The 23261-nt window shown below is 42.2% G+C and overlaps 1 protein-coding gene across 4 annotated transcripts in view; it reads left to right on the plus strand.

Moving 5' to 3' along the window:
* Positions 1-23261, plus strand: part of C5H15orf41 (chromosome 5 C15orf41 homolog) — a 203029-nt gene that overhangs the window by 172287 nt on the left and 7481 nt on the right. The window contains exon 11 of one of the 4 annotated variants that reach the window (XR_004285769.1): positions 21840-21935. The exons of 2 other annotated variants lie outside the window; for them this stretch is intronic. Coding sequence is in view for 1 of the 2 variants with exons in the window: in XM_032343223.1 (XP_032199114.1) it covers positions 11913-12021 (109 nt within the window). In the remaining variant the exon portion in view is untranslated. Of the gene's footprint in view, positions 1-11912; positions 13223-21839; positions 21936-23261 lie in introns of those variants that run through there. One more of the 4 variants, XM_032343223.1, reaches the window with a different exon arrangement.

Below are 23261 nucleotides of genomic sequence, written 5' to 3' on the forward strand. Positions count from 1 at the left end.
TGCCCCCCCCCCATCACTTCTGCTACAACTATCTGGTATTCTCCATTGTCGTTCTGGGAACCACTGGCATTATGGAAAGAGCTAGTAATTCGGGAGTTTGTTGGACCCAAGTTCAAATCTTAGTATCTGTTCTTATCTAGCTACCCACCTTATTAGACCTTGGGCCTTCGGTCTAGCACTGCAAAATTCCAGTCTCTTTACCAAAGTACTTGAGGGGGGAAGGATGCTACATAAGAAATCACCAAAGTAAGCTGGTATATCAGATAGTTGGACTATCATAATCTGAAGGTGGTCCAGTGAGACAGACTGCTTTCCTGAGCGGCATATGGTAGCTGGTCTCATTTATGTTTTGGTCCTGCTGTACTGGATATCAGCAGCATTCCTTACTCCCCTCTCTCGAAGTGTAAACAAGTTTTGTCTTTGATCCAGAACTCTCACAGTCATTTGTGCTTCAAATGATTCCAAATGGAGAGTGAGTCTCCATTTCCTATACATTAAAGCACTTCATCACATAGTGAGTTAGGACAGAGGGCTCTGTGTGCCAATTTGAGACCTGAGATTTCAGTGTCAATTAAAGATTTTTCTCATTCAGAAGAGACTCCTATAGTCTTAGAAGGGACTTCGGAAACCATCTCCTATAGCCCCCTTACATCTGAGCTCATGCCAACAAATGTTTGGATCAGAAAAATCCTACCAGCCCCCCAAGAGGAGTTGGGAAACACAGTTGAAGAGTGACCTATGTAATCCAAAACTCTAAGACATGTTAAATTGTTTTAAACTGTTGGTTTAGCCAATGGCTAAATTGGCTACAATCATCTATGGTATAATTAATTACTGTACTTAGAATCCTATAAAATGGGATTAAACAGGTGGATTCCTTTACAAGCTCCCACATCTAGACACACTTCCACCCCTAACTTCCCTCTGTAGCTTTTGAAAAGGAATCCTCCTCCTTGGCATCTGGGGGGCCTCAGTTGATGAAGCGTCCACTGTTTCGGCTCAGATCATGATCTCAGGATTGTGTGACTGAGCTCTGCATTGGGCTTCACGCTCAGCATGGAGTCTGCTCGAGATTCTGTCTCCCCCGGCCCTCCTCTCTCTACTCCTCTCCCTGCTCCCACATGCACACTCTGAACTAAATAAAATTTTTGAGAAGATTTCCCCCACCCCCTGTAAGTTGGTTTATGAGCCGTGAACAACCTTGAAGATTTAGAGGTATAATTAACTCCATTTGCCAAAGCAAGAAGCAAAATGTATTTGTTGCTCATTAAGTACTTGTTATGATCTGGATTCTGGAACAGTGATTTTATATAGATGAATTCTGTGTATAACCTCATATTTATCTTTATAATCATCCTGAGAGTAGATGCTCTTTGACTCAGAAGAGAACTGAGGCCTACTCAGGCTCCCAACTAGTAAATGTCTGAGCTAGGAATCCAGTGTAGGTCAGTTAATGACATTAGACTAGGATTTAGGATGAGGTTCCTAAAAGTTTGAATTAAATATCAAAACTATGAACTTTGGACTTCTGTAAAATGTCACATAGTTTCAGAAAATTCAAAGAGTCCCTGAAACCCATGTTAATAGTATAAGTCTCTAGGTCTTGCTTGATAGTAAAGATTGCTCAATAATTACAAGCCTAACAATTTTTTCATGTACTTCACATCTTCACATCTAAAATGGGAGTACGAAGGAATAGTCTAGTAAGTGGTACCTGTATTCTGTTGGGTTTAAGTGTATGTTACAACTGAGTGTTCAGGTTCTTTTTGAGTACACAGAACCACCACCCAACCCACCCACCCCCCAACATACACATACACATACACTTTTTTTTAAAGACTGTTTTGTTTGTTGTTTGGAAGGTGTACTCTAGCACTCATTTTTGCTTAGAGAAATAAGAGTAGTAGGGTTGCCTGGATGGCTGAATCAGTTAAGCATCTGCCTTCGGCTCAGGTCATGATTTCAAGGTCCTGGGGTCAAGCCCCATGTTGGGCCCTCTGCTCAGTGGGGAGTCTGCTTCTCCTTCTTTGTGCACCCATACGCTCTCTCTAGTAAATCATCTTTAAAAAAAAAAATAGTAATAGAATTAAGAAATACTAGGCCCAAGAGGGACTTTATAGATCATCTAGTATAGCCTTCTTTACAGATGAGAAAAAAGGACCTCTAAAGTCTGAGACTTATCCAGTGTCACACAACCATTTAGAGTTGGGGTCGGGCCTTGGGTCCAGGACTTCAGATACTTATTCAGCACTTTTTCTAATATACTAATAGTTTAAGGAAACCGTCTAAAGAAACAATAGGTAGGTCCCTGGTTTACATTTTGAGTCCATGGCTCTTCAGACAACTGGAACATGTTCTTGCTTGGTTGAAAATGAAGTAATAGAGATTTAGCACAGGTCCTCATTTCAGCCCTATGAAAATGCCAAAAGCAGCTGGAATACATAACCAAGAATTGTGATGCCACAATGAGATTGGGAACACTGACGTGTCAGACGGAACTGTAGACTGGACTGTCAGAAGTTCGGCAGTCTTTACTCAGAGGGGTAATTCCTTTGTCTTCATCCATGAATGTTTATCATCACCAAACTGTATGCTGGGCCCTGTGCTTGGGCCCAGGACCACAGGGACACATAAGATCTAGTCCCTGTCTTCACAGCAGTCTCGAGTGGGCACTGGAGGAGTCAGCAGACAAATCCAGGCTGTGGGCCTGCCGCATCTTACATAGTGGGAGGTGGGGGAGGGGGAGCCCACTGACCACCATCCGAGGTTCCAGAAGGTGTCCTGGAGACATTCCTCCTCAAAAACATGGCTTCTTGGGGTGCCTGGGTGGCTCAGTGGGTTAAGCCTCTGCCTTTAGCTCAGGTCATGATCTCAGGGTCCTGGAATCAAGTCCTGCATCAGGCTCTTTGCTTTGGTGAGGAACCTGCTTCCCCCGCCCTCCTTTTTGCCTGCCTCTCTGCCTACTTGTGATGTCTGTCAAATAAATAAAATCTTTAAAAAAAAAAAAGAAAAGAAAAAAGAAACACGGCTTCTTATTCCTTCAGAAGGCTTTCTCTTCAGAGGAAACTATGTTAAGTTTGTGTTAGCAGAGGATTGGCCAGTGTATGTGGTTTTCCTTCCATAGGGATTCCTCTTCCAGAAGTAATTATGGACCCCAACCAGACCAATGAAGAAACAGGAGCTTGTTTTCTTTTATGAGGCAAATAAGTACCACCCCTGGCTTTTCAAGAGTGCCTCCAGTTATTTTAACAGACAGTGAAAGGTTCTCCGAATATAATTCTCATCACTGTCTATAGACCAAATACATAGAATGATAAATACCACTGAGAAAAGTTAGTGGTATGACAAAAACAAACCGCATGGAGATTGGACTGTGCACACAAGGAGGTGGGTGGATGGATGGGGTTATTCCGTTATGTCAACAAAACTGATGACGAGGCCGCCATTTACTTTTTACAAGAGAAATGGATGAAAACTGCATTTGAATACCACTCATTCACTTCTAGCCAATCATCACTCTGTTAATAATTCAGCATATTTGTTGTTGCTTCAGAATGATTCTGTCCTAAGCTGTGAAATGGTAATGACATTTTGAGGTTTTTGAGTTTTATGATACTTTTAAGTTGCAAACAACTTGTAAGCCGGAAGGATAAGAGAGCACGAGAGCAAGCACGTTCGTGCGTGTGTTGATCTGAACTAATACATACAGGAGGGTTCCATCAGGGATTTCTCCATGCATTATAATGCAAATTGCAGTTTTAAACCAATGAAACTATTGATGGCTTTATTGAATGGAATAATTTATTACAGAAATATTTTAGTCAGATGACATTTCATCATCAAATAACAGTGAACACAATAGCCATTTCCCATAAGACCGTTCTCTTGAGCCAAGAGCTTAGAAAAGAAAATAAAACTTGCCTTGTTCCAAACACAGCATTGTACTAAACAGTTGTTTATTACACTATAGGAGAAAAGCGTCCTGCCAACCAGACATGGTGGACCAAGAAAAATGTGCCATTGTGTCAGGTCATCCCAAGAAATCTCCATTTTTCCCCCTCCTTTCCTAATGATGTTTGACAAGTGGAGATGAATTTTTAAAATCCACATCTCTTTTATGCCATTCTTTGGGATAATACTATAAAATCTCTCCTCGGGTACTTGGAGTATTACAACATCAGTGACCTGTCCACAGCTGCATACGGTTCTTCTTTAAGACCGTGTAAAGCTACAGTTTAATTCTAATTTTCTAAAATAGATTGAAGTATGGGGAGAGCTACAATTAGGTGCACTTTTCTAGCTAGAAATCAGACCACAAATTGGACCTCATACTTACAAAGATGAAGGCGGTCCAGCCGCACACCAGCAGTTGAGCAAATTAATTGGAGCATGCAGATTTGTGTAAAAACATATGTTTCGATTGGGGAAGCCTTTTTTTAATGCTGTTTAAAAGTTTTTTGCAAGTTCCTGTGAATAATGTATACATTATCTAATTCCCCTTCCCGCCCCCCAGAAGTCTTCAGATGGAGCTCCTACATGCCAGCGGTCTGTAACTTGGGCATTTTTGTCAAAATGGGAATGCCTCCTTCCTACCTTTTCTCTGTTAGTTGGTGGCAACCCTTTTCACTTAGTAAGCCTCATAACATTTATTATTTTTAAATTGTTATGTGATTTTTTTAAATGTCGCCTTGTTTCAACAAGGCACAGACTTAGGAGCCAGAGCTGGAGCCTCTGAGTCTTGATTCATGTGAACATATAGTGAACATTTGGGAAATATAAGTTGGAATTTGCTGGAAAATGTGGATTAAAAATAACTCTCACATAAAGATTTGAGATAAAGTATGCAAAAATGCCTGGCAGTGTGCCTGGCACTTAACTGGGAGTTTGGGGGGCGGGTGGGGGGGGTGCGGGTGTCTCACTGTAGGGTTGAGGGTGGAGGTAGAGCTGAGGGAGCCCCGCGGAGGAGGATCGGTGACGGCTGCGTGTGGTGGACATCTCGGCGGTTGTGTCAGTTATTTCAAAGGGGGGAAAATCAGTCTAGAAAGCAGTACTTGCTTAAGGCAGTTGTGAAGAGCTTCACATTTAAATTTCTTGCCATATTCCTAGAATGCAACTTGGACAGTATACAAGTAAAAAAAGGAAATATCAAATATCACTGGTCTTTGTGCCCTTGTTTGCTTAAGAATATGTCTGCTCAAAATTTTTCTGTTACCCTTAGTATATTTGCTTTGCAGCAGTGAAGAAGCTCTCGTTCTGTGGCTAAAATCTCCACTCTTAAAGATTTGTTGGAATTTCGTTAGACCTCGTCTTAAATAATGCTGGAATGTTGAGTGCCCCCATCTCCTCCGCCCTCCCTTTCCCTTTAGTTCTGTGTGAGAAGCTAAATCCCCCCCTTCTCAACTTCTTCATGTGCTTCACACCTCTCCTCCCCTCTATTTTTTTTCTTCAGGCCCATAAGCATAATTGTTGTACCATGGAGACTCGTGTAGAGAGGCTGGAGGTCCTATAGACTTCATTTTCGAAACCAGTCCTATGCGGATTTCATAGCACTGCATGTGTGACTTTTTCCAACCAGAGTGAAGCCTTCAAGTACCGTTAAGTAGTACTCTGTTTGAGCCTGAAGGAGATGCGTTATCTTCCTGAATGATCTCAGGAAGTTGATTCCAAATGTCAGGCTTACTTGGCTTTCACGCAGTTTCACCAAAAGGGGCCCCTCTGACTCTTACTTTTGTGTATTTCTAAGAATGGTGTGAATGACTTAACATTCATATGAAGGAAGTTCCAAGCTGTTGAACCAGCCTAGGGAAAATATCCGGATGTCAATCACAGAAGAGCTAAGGCTGTTCTCCTGTACTTGGTTTCCCATCATCGTAAAATTATGAATGTTGTAATTTGCCAAAAGAGGCCCTGAGCAGTGATGACCACTAATTTCAGTCCTCTTTCTGATGTTCTTCTGGACCCTGCTGTTAACCAAAGAGGAGCTTGGGTAGGCCGCACACTTGGACCCACTAGGCTTTGGTGATTTGTCTGAAACCAGATGATCACTGACCCTCTAGCAGTGTGGGACTCTGTAATCCAGCAAGTTCAGTAGCCATGTATTGGGGTAGGGGGGACCTTAGGACATCCATAAGGCAAATGGACACAAAGATACAAGTGAGACTGATACATTCACGTGTATCGTTCGGCCCAAAGAAGGCCACTGACCACCACCTGAGCCGGTGATCAGACCTGGAACTGTCCTACACTCAGCACCTTGAAATCAGACTCCTTAGTGCCTGGCTCCTGGAGGAAAGGAACCAGTTCCCATTACCTTACATAGACAACTAAATTGGAAGTTGAGCATCTCTAGGGAGCTCAAATATTTGTCACAGAAGAAATTGGTCATTATGCCATAATTCTTGACCCTAAGATTTATTGTAACTGAGAAACTGCTTGCCCAAAGTTTAATTTAACCTTCTATTTGTTAGGACCTGTTTGACCCCTTTTATAAATAACTAAACACATGGTTTCATGTACATCTGTGAAATTCCTTTCAGAATATTGGCTAATACTTTAGTAATTCTACCTAAAACTTCATCAAATTGAGATCAACAACACTAAACATGGAGACCTATAACCCATGTCGATATAATACAGAGCTCATTAATCCTGACATTCCCTAGGTTCCAGAGTTAGATGCTGACAGTGTTCTGAAAGCAAGAGAAAATTAAAGTGCAACAGATGAGTATTTCTGAGCTAGCATGCAGGTTCTTAATATTAAGTCGATTTCACATTTAATAAAAGTTCATGGCAACAAAGCTGAAAAATATGTATTTTTAAAGTAGCCTTGTATTCCTTTAGATAAGTTGGGTTTTCATTCCTATCAATTTCCAGTCTTGTTGCCATAATGAATGATGGGTACAGATTAGCTTATATTCTTCATCTCTTCCCAGCTCTGCTTAATAGGAACACTATCTTTTTTAAATCTAAAAAAACCTGTGATTCTGCGGGTGCCTGGCTGGCACTCTTTTTCTCTATCTCAAATTTAAAAAGTCTTAGAGAAATTTTTTTTTTAAATATGTAATTCTGAAACTGCCAAATCTGTAGATTCCAAATCTGTAGTCATTTGTCCACTGTGTATGTCATGTACTCCCCTTGCAGTGGGCCTGCCATCTCATTGTAACACCCTGTGGTTTTTAATTCTATCAACATAATTTTTTGTCCACTGTCCTTCTGATCAGACACATGGACACAACTCCCAGAAGATCAATTGTTCTGTGCTACTGGAGATCCTACTAGACCCCAGCATATAGGCCACCAGTATATCATATCCCTACCTCCAACCTGCTCTCCTTCTCTGTCTGCCATCGCTCCCTCTAGCTCCGTGCTTTTCTTCGCCGCCAGGCGTCTTCGAAGAGTCCCGCGTACTTGGGTCTCCGCTCCACCCAGCTGTCTACGTCTACATGTGGACTGCTGCTGTATCCCTACCTGCATCACACCTGGCAGAGGCAGGCACCCTGGTCCTTCTCTTGTCGGAACACTCTGTCTTGATGCTGAGATCCCCCTTCTTGCCCACTTCTCCTTACCCAGTTGGTGCCTCTGTGACTGTGCCGTCTTCTTCACTGGTTCCCCTTTCTCCACCAGCCCGGGCCATTCTCCATCCTCCGACCGCTTCTCTCGTTATTGCCCTAGGCAAATCTGGCTGACATGGCTGTCTTCAGTGTAATTTCCAAATTTGTATCTTCAGTTCAGATATGTTTCTTGAGTTCCATTCATTTTATTTGCCTTACTGATTTTCAAGCAGACTCTTGGGGGGACAGGGGAAGCTCTTAAATGCTAGACACAGATGCCTTTATTCTTACCCTCCCCCTTGTCCTCACCTTTCCATCCTTTTCCATCTTCCATCTCCTCCTCACCTTTTAGAGCCACCTAGAAATACCACCTCCAGTGAAAGCCCCCCCACTGCCACCCCCCCACCCCCCAGTACCATCCCCAAACTGTGGTCGCTTTTCAGAAATGACAGTGTAATACTCCACAGCCACGGTTTCAGACTCCAAACTCACATGGTCAGTTGCATTAATGGGGTTGCTATACTGTTACGACTGACACAGAACTAGGGACCACATCTATGTCGTCCCAAGGCAGGGATTTTTACCATCTAACCCCCTTATCCCTTCACCTCTCTATATACAAGTGATGACAGATTCTAATTTAAAAAGTTGTTCAGCCCTTTACTGTTGGAATATCCCATCTCCTGTTGTTCCCAGAGCTGCATTAAGATTACAATGAATATACGTTAACTCCCAAAATCTATAGGTTAACTAATATTAGGTAAGTTGCTATGTTCTTAGCTTAGCCCTGCTGTGGTAATCTACATCTTTCAACCTTTTACTAATTCTGAAACAAATCGATTTTAATGGTACTATAAATAAAATCAGTTCTGTCACTTAAGGATTGATATGTTTGTTTGAAACATATTAAATGTCCTTTTAATTTCATTTCCAGTGTGTAGCTGTAGGAATCCTAGAAGACCAACATCAGATTCTATGACATTTCCTATTTCTCTACATAAGTTAGGTTGATTGTATTTATACTTTCTGATAGGAATTCTACAACTTAGAGTTATTAAATTGGACTAAGGCTAATATGCTTTTACTTACCTGAAAAGGTAAAATGTTGCCCCGTATTTAAAGAGAAATAATAATTATATTTTTTAAAGCTGAAGAGTTTGAACTCAGATGTGATTTTTAAAAATTTTTTTTAAACTCTAATTAGTCCAACGTGACACATACAAATTAATGTTACTTTTGGATGTTTGGGGATGCCTGATAAAAATCCCATTGTACAGAATTTAAAGGTTTGTGGACACAAAATGAGAACTACCCTCTCAGGGGTTATGACATCAAAAGGTAAAATATCTCCATTAGTTTCACAACAAAATTATAACCTGAATTTATTTTAATAACGTTTAGCAATTAAATCAAATTCGTAACATTTAAACACACTAAAAAATAATACTGAATCTTTTTATCTCTTTATAAGAGATAAGTCACCAGTGTAATAGGGACTGTATGGTAAAATGGTACAGCAGAACTTTCTAAGCTCCCTCTGCCCTCCCTGGATAAGAAGTCAAACCTCAATCCTAACTCTAGCATCTTGCCCCTAAGTCTCTGGAACTCGCTTAGCTTTCCTAAATACCTCAGCCTCTTAAGTAATCCATATAAAATGTATGGCTGGTGCTATTTTCTCATGAGGGGTTTGGGGAACAAAAAGTACGTTTACAATTTGGTCATTGAATCCGGATCTCTCCTATCAGCCTTACCCAGATTAGCAAAGTAAAACACTGCCTTTTCCCTTGTTTCCCAAAATTTAAAGAGGCTGCAAAAGTCCCAAATCTTTTGTACTGCCTGTCCCTAGTACCTCAATTCCCTGGATAATTACTATCATTTCACTCTGGGTAATTTATATATAGTTGCCTGAAGAAACTTAACCCCTCTCTTCCTTACACACACACACACACGGTGAAGGGTTCCAAAATTGTAAACTGTTTTCTTAAGCTAATTCTATTCAATCCTTTAAAATAAAGCTATCAAAGCATTTTAAATAAAACTTCATCAAATTATACTAAGCACTTTGAAAAAGGAGATGAGCGTTGAGGAAATACATACCCTAAATGTTCTGTGACTTTTGTTTTTCATGGATTTGTTTTTAAGTCTGTAAATAGTCCAACAAACAAAATGAAGACACAAAATGAGAACTTCTGCTGTTACACTATTGCACACATTTTTATATTTGCTGAATGAACAGCATTCATCCTGAGTTTCAGTAAAAGAGCAACCCTTTGTTAAGCATCTCTGAGTCTAAATATCAGTCTAAAAGGCTTCTTCTTAAAATTATGCCCCACACATGATATCCTTCTTCTCCATGGAAATTACTATTTCCATCTTCTTAAATGTCTGATCCTGTGCTAGAGAGCTTAAGAGCATCTGACCATCTGAAGGCATTATAGTGAGTCTTCAAAATATGGCACCGGGACGCAGCCCTACCAAAGAGAGATCCAGTCCAGATTACCCAGTGCATAATCTTGGCGGAGATAAAAGAATTCTTTCAAATATGACTATAGTCTGTTTCTGCCAAACCTGCACTTGGTCCATAAACAAGCCTAAATGGCATTATAAATGTGTGTGTAGCTCAGGGTGATTGATCTGTGTTGGATAGATCATGAAAATAGACAGAAGGCACAAGGGTTCCTTCCCTGTGGAAATCGTGCTGGTAAATTGCCATATGTGTCCCCGTTAGGAGCCTAGCTGAACTGATTGTGGACGTAACAACTTTACAGACCGGACTTTGGGTCTCTTGAGATTGTCAGTGTCTATGAAATCTAAAATAGCACCTTGATCTTGAGTCTCAAGCACAGACTTTGGCAGGGGATCGGGGCTGTTGCCAGGGAGCTCTCTCAGTGCTAAATTCTAAGTACGTCTTACCCAGGGCTGTTGTCTTTCAGCAATCTGGCTAGAAGTGGATGTGTGTTAACCTGAGAGGGAAGGTAGGAATGCCGCTGTTCTAATCTTATATGCCACAGAGGTTGAGATGATAAATTTAAACTTAAAAGGTAAAAGTCCCAATCACATTTTCTTGTAAAACTATTGCAGCAAACTCTGTGAGAGAAGACCTGTAAGTGTGAAAAGCAGTGACTTGAACTTCCCTCTGAACATGCCAGTTGTAAACCAGTGATTCTCCTGCTGGGGGAGCTTGGGGAAGCTCTCAAAGTAAACAAAGGCAAATGATTAAGTAAAGCAAGTAATAGCACTATTTCTAAAACCATTCAGCCCATACTGTGTATGCCATTAGGTTCAAGACCTAGACCAGACCTAAGGGAAATAGCTGTGCAGAGATACTCCACATAACTCTTCTGCCTGCCATTCATTTATTCAACAAACATTTATTCAATGTCCACTACGTGCCATACACTGTTAAATGCCAGGTAACGCTAAAGCAGACAAGGTACTGCTTTCATGCAACATTGTCTCTCTGGAAGTGAAACATGACATATAAATACGTAACTGTAACGTCTCTTAAATTTAGTGTTTGGCGATGTTCACTTGGCCATTTTGCTTTCTGGATCCCATAGAATCGTAAGCCCCATAAATCAAAGTAAATTGTATGAATCCAAATGTTTTACAGTGTTTATAGCCTATATTTGTAGTTCTAAATATCTCATTAAAAAAAGAAATAGCAAGCCTACGGGTGCCTGGGGAGTCTCAGTCAGTTAAGCCTCCAACCCTTGATCTCAGCTCAGGTCTTGATCTCAGGGTCACGAGTTCAAACCCAGTACTGTGTTCCACACTGGGCATGGACCCTACATTAAAACATTAAAATAATAGCAAGCCTAGTTACTATTTATATAAGGCATTGAACCTAATACTAGGAATTTGTTATTTAGTATCCAATATTGAATGAGAGTTTGCCACAATTAGTTGGTCATTTTTTTTTTCTTTCTCCTTCCCCAAATGTTTCTTTAAATAGTGATAAGAATCTATTTTTGCAGTAGCCCTCTTGTATAATGTAGGCTTTCTCTGTCGTTGGCATTAAATTTTACTAGTCTGGCCAGGACTTCTTAGCTACAACAACTGCCCAGAAAAGTAAGGTCTTTTGCAAGTGTGGGGCACTCACAGATTACTTCAAATATTGTCTTGCATTGGCCTTAGCATGGCCTGTTAGTTCAAACCCTAAAAATAAACACCTATTAATCAGCTAATGGCAACATGGGTGGACCAGCTCTCTGACTGCAGGGACCTCCGTCTAACCTCCTTTAATAGCTTATGTCACCCAGGATGAGGCAGTTTGCAGCCAGGAATGCCTCTCAAAGAAGACCGTCACAAGCTTAACTAAATGTTTAAAATAACCTCCGTAACTCCTCTCCCCACTGACAGATTGCTTTCAGCTCGATGGAATCAGACCACAGACCCGGCCCCAGTGGCCTTCGTGGGGCCAACTTGGAGCCCACAGAGTCTGCAAAGTAAAGCTACGGGTTTGGAGTAGCTCTGCCTTGTCTTGCTTTTAATCAAAAAACAACCAGAAGGGAACTCACTCCTGGAAGTCCTTATCTCCATAAAATTTCACCAATGACTCCTATTAAGTAGGGTAAGGTTGCTGCGTAAGTCACTAAGGAAACTGTGAGCTGCTGGCCTCATGCAGGCAGAATTCTCAAAGAATACAAACTGGAGGAACCCCGCGGAGCAAGGCTGTGGCTGTTTACATACTACAGACTTCGTCCCAAGGACTCCAGAAAGTTGAGCCCTCGGGATAGTTTTGCGGTGTTTTTTGAATGGCAGCCTTTTCTCTGTGTGGACTGGAAATGTGGGTGGAAGGGGAAAGATTTGTTTTAATGTATACTTTTCTTTAATGTGTTTACCCCCCAAATAAGTGAGCTATAGTAGATACCCTGGCCCCGCAAAAGTAAATATTTAGCTCAGAAATTCCACACAGAAACATAGCCTTGGGTTTCATGAAAGAGGATCCCCCTGGGGCAAAGGGCTGATGTGTCTGCAGTGGGAAGAGGTGCTTTCTCCACTCGTGCCTACCATCCCCTCAGCCCTCAGAATGCTTCAGTCAGCTGGACAGTGCCCCTCTGGCCCTCAGCAGCCCCACTCCCACCCAAGTTCTCCAGCCCTGTCTTCTGCCAAGCCCACGGTCTTGTTTTTTCCAGACCTCTTCCACGCTGCCTCAAACACCTCCATGCCTTTTTTCATCTCTCTGTCTGCAAATGCCTGCCTCTCTCCTGGAAGCCTCTTCCCTTACTTAGTGAACCTTGATTTTCAAGACTTTCTCCCAAGGTCGCCTCATCTCTGCTCCCGGCCTTCCCTGGCCTTCTTCGGACTACCATCTGCCGTCTGCCCTGTTCTCTTACAACCTTGGTCTCCTCATGCTACCTTTTAACCCGCCAGTCTCCCTGACGGCTGAAAGCACCTGGAAGACAAGTCCTCGTGGCTCCCCTGGAACCTGGCAGCCTTTTCAGGAAGGCAGCAGGTGATATTGCCTCTGTCATGCAGTGAGGACAAAAGGGAGGTCAGCCTTGCACAGGGCCTGGAACACCAGACAGGATAGTCTGGGTCTGCGGGTGCTCCGAGGTGCTCCTATGTGGTCTTTAGAACCAGAGTTCACTAAAGTGTGACCTGGCCTTGGGATCCCACCGTGTAGTTTGCCACACTCACATGGTCCTTCACCTGTTTCCAAAAAAAAACAACCTACCCTTGGTCTAATATTGCTTTCCTACAATTATCCAATAAGCAGCTTTTCAATCACAAGAAAACAGAGATTGGCCACCTTTAGAAAATACTGCTCGCCGCTGAGCTTCCTGAAGACCCATTATGTGGTCCCCATCTGCTCTAAGGGCCAGCCATGGGGTCCCGAAAGTCTCTTTGCGTTACTTTTGTCAGGACAATCTGAGTTCCTGATTGTTTCCTGAGTGAGAAGTTTCCTTTATCCTCTCTCCAGAGTCTTTAAGTCTTAGATTAAGACGATCAACATGGTTCGTTCATGGTTCTCATTTTTTAAATAATAAAACCATTTGTTACAGAGATGAACTATGAGAGTCTTCACAAGGCCCTTGGTCTGACAGGAAATAGTTTAGGATAAGTACAATGAAGCTTCACAACCTTGCCCTGAAATTGGTGTGTGCAGCCCCCCTCTGTCATGCAACCCGGGACCTAAATATGGAAACAGGCACAGTGGTGTCCTGTCATGAAGAACAGGAGCCTATATTTAAATAAAACTTAGATCACTGACATCACTCAGGTTTTCTCTCCGGTCTCTTTTGAAGTAGTTTTTCCTGGTCACATGATGCTGATGGGCCTTTCTTTTTAAAGGCAGGAATGACTGTGAAGTGACCTTTCCTGCCTCAGGGCTCAGAGAAGCATCTAGGTGAATTAGAAAGGTGGTTTTGCTGTTCAACTCTCCCTTACTCACACTCCCTCTCCCTTGGTTCCTCACCTTGACTATTTCTCCCTGGGGTAAGCCTAGGTAAAGGACTTCCGAGCCCTGCCTTGATGAGTACTTGGCTGTCCAGTTTTCTTCTTGTTAGTGGATTTATTCCCAGTCCTCCTGACATAAATCTACACATTCATGGACTGGGGAGGAGGGAGTAAAGGTTGCAGAAGTTTCTTTATCAGATTCTACTCTGGGGTAGAATTTTTGTAATGGGGCAATAATGAATATACACAAGTTGAAGTGTTGTGAAGCTTATTGATTCTCCAATCCACCTTGACTCCAGGATGCAAATGCTATGAGGCCTGCTTTCTGGATAGACAAGTTAAGACACAGAAGTCCATATTTTATAGGAGAGGGAGGACTTATTGCCCATGGAAGAATCCCAAAGTAAAGGGTTTGTATTGAAACTAGACACGAACGGGGACTCCCAAGCTCAGGACCACGTAAGGTAGCTGTTCAGAGAGGGAGCGTGACAGGGGACAGATCTGGGTTGGTGCCTTGGCCACCTTGGAGCGTTATCTCCTTGTGTGATAAAGAACTTGACCTCTCTGCATTTGTGTTTTGTTTTCCAAAATGGCCCTGTTAGAACTTCCGACCTCATGGGCCCATTGCAGGTATTAAATGGTGTGTAGGAAGTGGCCCGCACAGTGTTAGGCAGGAGAAAGCACTCAGTATCCGTGTTCTTCCTGGTCACCAGGGTCCCTTGAGCAGAGCTCTGTAATCGTTTTCTCAACACGAAAATAGAAGCACTCCTATTAGCCATTCATAGCTTTTGTTTTAAATGAGACCACGCCTCCGAAGAGCTGAAGAGTGGTTGGCCCGTAGTGATGGCTCAGTAGCTGCTGTCAGGATTGCGGTTCTGGCAATTCTCAACAGGACTGTCGGTGGTATTATTTCACTTTGGGAAGTAATGGTCTGTCTCTCCTACCACTTCTAAAGATGGGGGCTACTTCTACCATATGGGTCCATCAAGCATTCTTTGAATCTAAGGGACCTGAGTCAGAAATGGGGTTAACGACAGGGCATTACATGCACTAGAATGCCTTACTCGGGTTGTATTCAGAAGGGGATCAAATAGAAAAATTACTCATGAAGCCCAGACCTGGGGAATGACTCAAAACCCAAAGAATGACAGATAAGATATCTTCCACCATGCCAACCCTCAACTCAACCCTAACCTACCCAGGAGGGCCCGCCAGCCCTCTCCAGCATTAAGTCTGTTTCAAGTGATTCCCAACTTCCCTCCCTCCCATGGGTCTGCCTGCTCGCAGCTGTCCTGTCCGCCTCACTGCCCTTCTTCTGGAGCTGGCCCAGGGGGCCTTTTCACTCTGAGTTTCCCTCCTCACTCAGAAGCTGTCCTGGCTCAGAGCCTCGAGTTAGGGATCCATGAACTAAATCATGCCTTTATACACAAAATCAGGTAGGATCTTTATGGGCTTACATTTAAAATTTCCTAACTATCTAGCTGACCTCCGAGGTTCAATTTAACAATAAAGTAAGGACATTTGGTCTCTGAACTGCCCTGAGCCCCACTTTCTATTTGTTTCATTATTTTACCGTCCCGTGCCTCTTTTGTCCAGAGGCCAGGCATAAATAAATGAAAAGCCTTACCCCAATATAGTGCCCTCAGACTCTCCTTTTCTTAAAGGTGCTCTGTTGGAAAGGGCACAGAAAGCTCATTCTGTAGAGCTTTTGTGTGGCAGAGTAAAGCCATGAGGGGAACACAGGCGGGGGCCCTCCTGTTGAACTTGGGAACAACAGGGGCACCGACAGGGGCACCGCAGGGATGGTATTTGCGGTTGACCCAGTGCAAATCCCTGTGTCATACACAAATACAGTTCACTTTAATAGTTGGATATCTTCTCACTCATCTTAAACACCTTGAGGTATTTGGAAAGGGAGGAAGAAGTAAAACAGATGAGCCGGCTGAGATACCGCCCAGGAGTGGTAGTACTTCACTGTGATTGATGTTTTTACAACCTTATCTTCTAGATAAAAGCTACAGTAAACAAAAGCCTACCTAAATTGATTGTATTTAAAGGACTGGAGAGCCACCCGTGGGCAGCAATTGGCTCCTGGATGTTTAGTTTTTCTCCTCAGCAGCCAATTCCCGCCCACCTCCCTTCAGGACCACAAATACCAGGGGTGTCCCTTCCAGGGAGCAGTACTCACGAACCACAGCATCCTCTCTTCCCCACTAACAAGCTGGAAAAAACCTAGATCCTGAAGAGCGGAACCTCTGGGACTAGCTCTGCAGAGTACACAAGTGGGCATAATCTTAAGGCTCATCTTCTCTCTAAAAATTTCCTTTTTTTGTCTCCAATTGCATGTTATCACTCCTAGCATCTCCCGGGACAGGAGCTCAACGTGGTGTTCATCCATGCATTCTGGTATCTACTCAGCCAGTACTTACTGGCTGACCCCTGTGGGCTCCTGATACACAAGCTACCCTGTAGAGTTTACATATTCTGGAAGTGTTTGATACCCGCAAGACCGGATTATCCATATATTTTATTTTTCCCCCCAAGAATCCTGTTTTGTTTCCTATTACCTGGCCTTTTCTTTTCTTTTTTTTGCTAAGGACCTGGATGGTTCCAACTTCTACAACCCCCCCCACCCCACCCCACCCCGCCATCCAGCCTTTACCTGCCTTCATGGATCTGTAAAAATTTGGAGTTTTGCTTTTGAGGATTGTGTTGGTTAGCTGACAAGCTTTTTCTTATCGTGAAATATTTATTGTGAGAGAAAATTTTAACTACCCATTTAGAGCAAGTTGGGATTTGACATACCTGAAGCATTGTGTCACATTTGGTTAATGATAGATTTATAGGGCAACGTGTATCAGCCTTAATCCTTTAGTTATTTGACTTTGCCAAGGATGAAAATTCCAATAATTTTTTATTTTAAGCAGACTTTTATATATCCAGAACGCATAAATCTCTTTGTGCCTTGAGATAAACGTCTGCCTGAACTCTGGGTTACCTTGTAATCTTTTGAGACCTGAGCCAAGAAAAGAGAGACCCCATTCCCCCTCTACCTAATAAAGACTGTGTGACAAAACCTATTTGGAGTAGGCGATATTTATATAAGAAAACCTTTTCTATTTTATAACACATTTCTAAATTTAGTGTTTAGAAAGTTAGAAATGCAGAGTTCAGAAATAACCTCAAAATTTATTAGAGCAAGTCAGGGGTACACTTTAACTGGTAAACATCGAAATGGGCCATTTGTGCCAGTCAGCCCAGGCTTTACCAGTATGATGATCACTATCCATTATTATGGTCGTCCTATCAATTATAAAATCTCTGGCCTCAAACACTAAATCAGGTGAAATGATGGGTTTGCCTTTGGCATGTTTCCCTGGGGAAATAACTGAGAAAACGTAATAATTCACACAACCAATTTTGTAAAGTACCCCCAACTTTTGGAGGAAGGCTGGGGTATAAATTCTAATAGGTATAATTTGCACCCAAGGTCCCCCTGAAGTGTTCTCGTGCTCCTAGTACTTAAATGCTTTCAAAGTAAACATGACCTTGGGTGCTTTGTGACTTTTAGGGTTTAGGACTTTGGTATTTCTCTCTTCCCATTTGAGGAGATGCTATCCATTCCATATGTCCTCATTTGAAACAGAAACCAGGTCTATCAGACTTAAGTTTATCCCCTAGTTTCTTAACAAGACAGTCTCAATATGCATCTGATCCGACCATTTCTTGACGTGTCTCTGGCCTCTAATCACACTCTTCCTTCTCCCCTCAAAAGGTGACTCTATAATGGAGAAAATTAAAAGGGCCATTTTATGGATCAATGCAACTTAGCTGAGCTCTTCTTGTCTAGGAAGACTTATAGAATGCCATTGTGTCATTGTACTTAATCTTTTTGCTGTGGACCTTTTAATATTTTATGTATTCAATTGATAACTTCTATTTTACACCTAAAATGTAAATAGATTTTGATCCCATGTTATGGAAAGGAGTTGTAAGCTATTTAAGGAGATGGGGGAGGTTTTTGTGACTTGTGCTCTGTGCAGGATGGGTTTGCAGGCTTGTGTGTAGTTCTGTGGGGGTTTTTTTGAGTTGAAAATATTTATTAAACACCTTGAAGGAAATATCGAGTCCACTGACATCCTGCATCACAGGCAACTTGCATGAGACACATGTTTGGTGCTTTTTAAACTTTAGAAATACTCACATGCAGAAGAAACATCTTCCAGAATCCTTGTGCCCAATAATAGTGTCATCACAGAAAATGGGGACTAAATTCTGCTTAAAATGGTTACCTTCAGAAGACATTTTGGATAAAGATGATGGGATAATTCCTAACTAGCCCCTTGTTGTGTTTTGGGTCCCTTGTATTTTCTATTTGCAAAGATCTGCATCACACCCATTTTATAGACAAAAGAACTGAGGCAGGGACAGAACTGGCCATGACCACATGAGCTTGTCCTGTTCTGCTGTGAAGCCACGTGCAAGCTTGGACAAAGATTCATGTGCATGCACGCGCATGTACATTTCAATACTTGGTAGATAAAATACAGCACGGCTGACCCAGTCCCAGGAATAAGCATTTCTCTAAGGAAACCCATATTAAAGACTGGAGATGAAAGACAAGCCAGCTTCTGCCATTGGTTTCCATCCCACTCATCTCTGTTTTTCTCTTGTGAGAGGAAATTCACGACAGGCCACAGAGACCGTTAAGTATGGCATCTAAGCATATCCAACACAGGACAAAGTGGAGTGGAAATTAAGTACTTTTCCAGGCAATTTAATGTCGACATGAAAATGCCAAGTTATATAAACATCAAGGAGAATTTCAGGTGGTTGTGGTTGTATATTTATATACATTTTAAGTTTTCTTCAAAATAAGGTATTTTCTGTTTATTTTCTGTGTGGCATAAAGACCTGACGTGAAATGAGTACTTATAGCTTTCCTTTTTTATTTTCAAAATTCTAGTGAGCCGCTGTTACAAAGAGCTAGAGTTTTATTTTTAATAACAGCACTATGAACGGAGGGAGAGTATTTGTAACTAGGGTTCTCTCCCTTTAGTCATTTCATTTTTGCAAACCCAGACTTACCAAACAAGAAAGTAAATAAAACAAGCAACTTAATATTTTTATTTCACCTCTAGAAACTGCAGAAAAAGAATATTTGCATTGTATATTAAATTGACCGTAGTGCCAGAACCTTAAAATGCTGTATTACCTGGTCACTAATCTATTATTATTGTACACGTATTTACACACACATCTTGCATATAAACATGTGCAAGCATATTTCAGTTGGACTGAGAAGTTATTTACAACTCTGTCTGAGATACATACAACAGTGATTAACAAGTACATAACCAATCTACGACATGCAGATTAAAATGAAATAAACAGTGGGAGAGTTTATTTTAAAACAATTACAAGATGTTTTCTATTTCTCGGCCGTCCTGAACTCTGTGTTTGAGAATGCATCCTTCATGAAAACCACATGCAAGTCTTTTTGATGGTGAAACCATTGACTTCCAACAGCCACATGTCTGCACACATCCTCAGAAGATAGTGCAGAGCCCACACAGCAACTCAAAAGGAGAAAGAGAAAAAACTTAGAATATATATTCTGGGCTGTTCTTCTTCTGGAGAAGGATTTTTTTTTTTTAATTTACCTGTGAATTTAAATAAAAGATTTGTGTCGGAAACCAAGATTTGAATCAACACAGGTTTTATTTTTGTTTGAAGGCCCTCATGGACAAGAGACTTGACTAAACTCATCAAATCCTTGCATAGTCCTCTTGTTATCCTTCAGTTGAAAACTGTTTCTTGTGTTGATCCAGACTTATACTGTGGACCCCTAGTGCATCGAAAGTCCTTTTTTATGTAGTCATGGTGATTTAGCTCATTGCAAAGGGAAGTATTAGATCAACCTCATGAGTTTCCCGTATTCTATGTAGTAAAGAGGCAGATTCTGGAATACATGAATCCCACCACCCTTCCCTTTCCTATTACTGAAAGTGGTAACAAGCATAGCATGATTATTGGGGTTTTTTTTTGAGAGATGTGATTTTTCTCTTAGAACTTGGGCTCTGGGCAAACATAACAATCATAAGCTACATCGCTATACTCAAGGTATTTTAGGAGCAAAAATGGGCCTTTGGGGTTCATTGCACAACCCTCCTTGGAAGTCTGAACCTCCTTTTCTGGAAAAACAAATCTCCAGCTGATACGCTCACTTAGACCCGTTGCTTTCCTCAGTCTTCCTCATAACTTATTCCAGCTGTTTATTTCCATTTAGGTGAACAGGCTGAGGCAGTGTTCTGGATTTACTCCTCTTTCCTCATGTTTAGATTCCGCCCCATAACTTCTGAATCCCTTCACAGCAGGGAAACCTCTCTCTCTGAACTTTATGCAGTGATTCAGTAATTCTCATTCCCTCGTTTACTTTACTGATTGTCAGATGCTTTAAATAGGCTCCCTCAAATGTAATCATTTTAATTTACCTGAATTATAAGTCGCTTTTCCATATACCGCCTAAACACTGTGACACTTAAATCGAAACGAGTAGCTAGATAAACTTTTTCGTGTGAAACTATTGACTTCACACTTGAAGAATTATTCCTTGTAGACAGGTGAATCTCCATTCCTATGTTGGGCTTTTGATGAGTTGCCTGCCTTCCGGGCCCCTGCCTGGCTCTCTTTTCCAGGGGCTGTAAATATTTTTCCACAATTGAATGACTGTTAAAAATTGCTGTGTAAATACAAGGCACAGTGAGAGACCGTATAGTGTAGTAGTTGCAAGTACAAGCCAGAGAGCCGGATTGCTGGAGTTCAAAGCCTCCCCTTTTTTGCCTCCTGTTTCTTCTCCTCTGTGAAATGGGGACACTCCTAGGTTGCTTGTGAGTATCAGATCTGTACATGGAAAAGGCCTTGCGACACTGCCTGTCGTGTGCTAAGTGTGGTAGTGATGTTACCTCTTTAGCATTGGTTATTGGAATCATATCATTTTATATGTGTATTTCTTCTAAGATTTTATTTTTAAGTAATCTCCGCATCCAACCTGGGGCTTGAACTTACAACCATGACATCCAGAGTCACGTGCTCTACCGACTGGGCCAGCCAGGCTCTCCTTGATATGTGTTTTTAGACAAAAACACTATATGTCCGGTCAAGGACACCAACCAGGGAGTTAGTGGAGCTAATTTAGCAAAAATGGTTTCTAACAGTGATTAGAAACCTGACTTCCTCCATCTACACCTCTCATTTCAGCACTCTGTGAAGAAGCCTAAAGGAAAAGGCTAACGATAGACACTTAATCTTCTTCCCTTTTCTCCATAAGTAAAAATACCATCCAAGAAATGTCTGCTTTTTAAAAAATAGTATAGAGATGTGGCAAGGAAAGGCAGTGTATTTTTTTTTTAATAGCTAAGCAAGAGTAAGCAAATCTTTCCTGAATTTAGGGGCCCAGATTTTCTATCCATACCTCTGAGTTTCTCAGAAAATCCTGCAGCGAAAGACATGATTCATAACTCCATTTCTGTCCAACATCCATATTTTGACATCCTAGGGGACTGCCCGAGGATAGCTAAATTCTTCCGGAAAACTAAGCATTTACTCACTGAAGTCCCATTTGTAGAACATCCTTGGTGGCAGTGGCTCTATTACAGAATGCCCCGCTCTTTTTAACTTAACAAAACGTAGCCATCTGCTTATCCTGGTCTCTCTTCAGCACCCGTGACTGATGGAGCCTGTTTCCCCAACACCAAACAGCCTCAGATGGCCACAGCTGGAGGTTTTTAAATGTCTCTTCCCTCGTCAGAAGTCCCTCACCTTGACTGGCAAGCGTTCTGCCCATAACCCGCCCTCTCACACCCTGTCTCCGCCTCATGTTTGCAGCCTCGGAAGCCCGATAACCAAGCAGCACTGAAACCACAGCCCTGGAGAAAACATCCAGAATCCTTCATTTTATATATGACTTCTCTCCATCCTTGGGTAACCCCAGTGTCCTAGATATGCAGCAGGCAGAGGTGTTGGCATACAGTCCAAGTTAGGAGCCGGGGAGCTCCATTAAGGTCAAAGTACAGCGTTGCTTTATAACTGATTAGCCTTGATGAAGAGTGGCTACTTGCGGATAATCTCCTCTGATAACTCCTGCTGTAGATTCTGGATTTAAAATGTAACTGGAATCAAAAGCCACTAGGCCTTTCCACACTGCATATGCGAAGAATGGTCTTTGATTACTCAAGTCCAGCTTGTGTGTTGTTGCTCTAGAGCGAATTAAAGTAACACACATTTGTTACCCCACTTTTTCTGTGATTCAGGAGAACGGGCCTAGCCTAACTGGGTTCTCTTCTTTCTTCTCTGTCACGGGCCACATTCAAGACACTGGTCCAGGGAGTGTGGTCTCCTCTGAAGGTTTGAGGAAAGAAACACTTGCAAACTCAGGGGTCATTGGCAGGATTCAGCTCTTGGGTGCTATTGCGCCGAGGGCTCCATTCCTGTCTGATTGTGGGCCACAGGCCACCCTCGCTTCCCTGCCGCTCAGGCCTCTCCCAAATGGCCGTTTGCTTCATCAAAGTACACAAGTCGAGAAGGCAAGAGAAAGTGTCTGGTAGCAAGATAGAAGTTTGACTCTTGTAACCTAATCACAGAAGTGACATCCCATCGCTTTTGCTCTATTCCTTGTTAGAAGCAAGTCACTAGATCCAGCCAGCATTCAGGGGGAGAGTATACGAGGGCCTGAATCCCAAGAGGCAGGGATTGTTGAGGTCAGCTGGGAAGACAGCTGACCATAGAATCAGTCTGCATCTCTTAGCTGCAGCTCAGCACTCCAGATCTGCCACTGCTGTGGGCCTTTCTTCATTTCTGTTGTGGCCCAATTTAGTCTGATGCTTCTCTTGTGAACCTCTTTTCCTATATGTAAAGACTGCTGTCTGTAGAGTGAGTTCTATATGGGATCTGATGCCATACCTAGGAGCCTTTTTCTCTAGCTCATTTTTTACTATAAAGTTGAACCTTGGGGCACCTGGGTGGCTCAGTGGGTTAAAGCCTCTGCCTTCAGCTCGGGTCACAATCTCAGGGTGCTGAGATCTAGCCTCGCATCGGGCTCTCTGCTCAGCTGGGAGCCTGCTTCCTCCTCTCTCCCTCTCTGCCTTCCTCTCTGCCTACTTGTGATCTCTGTCTGTCAAATAAATAAAATCTTTAAAAAAAAAAAAAAATGAACCTTCTGTGTAAAGGACAGGTTAGTTACAAATTTGCTAGGTATTTTCACAAGTCTTTAATATGCCTTACAATTACCCATTTCATAGACACTGCTTT

This window comes from Mustela erminea, chromosome 5 (genome assembly GCF_009829155.1).
Source record: "Mustela erminea isolate mMusErm1 chromosome 5, mMusErm1.Pri, whole genome shotgun sequence".
Classification (NCBI taxonomy): domain Eukaryota; kingdom Metazoa; phylum Chordata; class Mammalia; order Carnivora; family Mustelidae; genus Mustela; species Mustela erminea.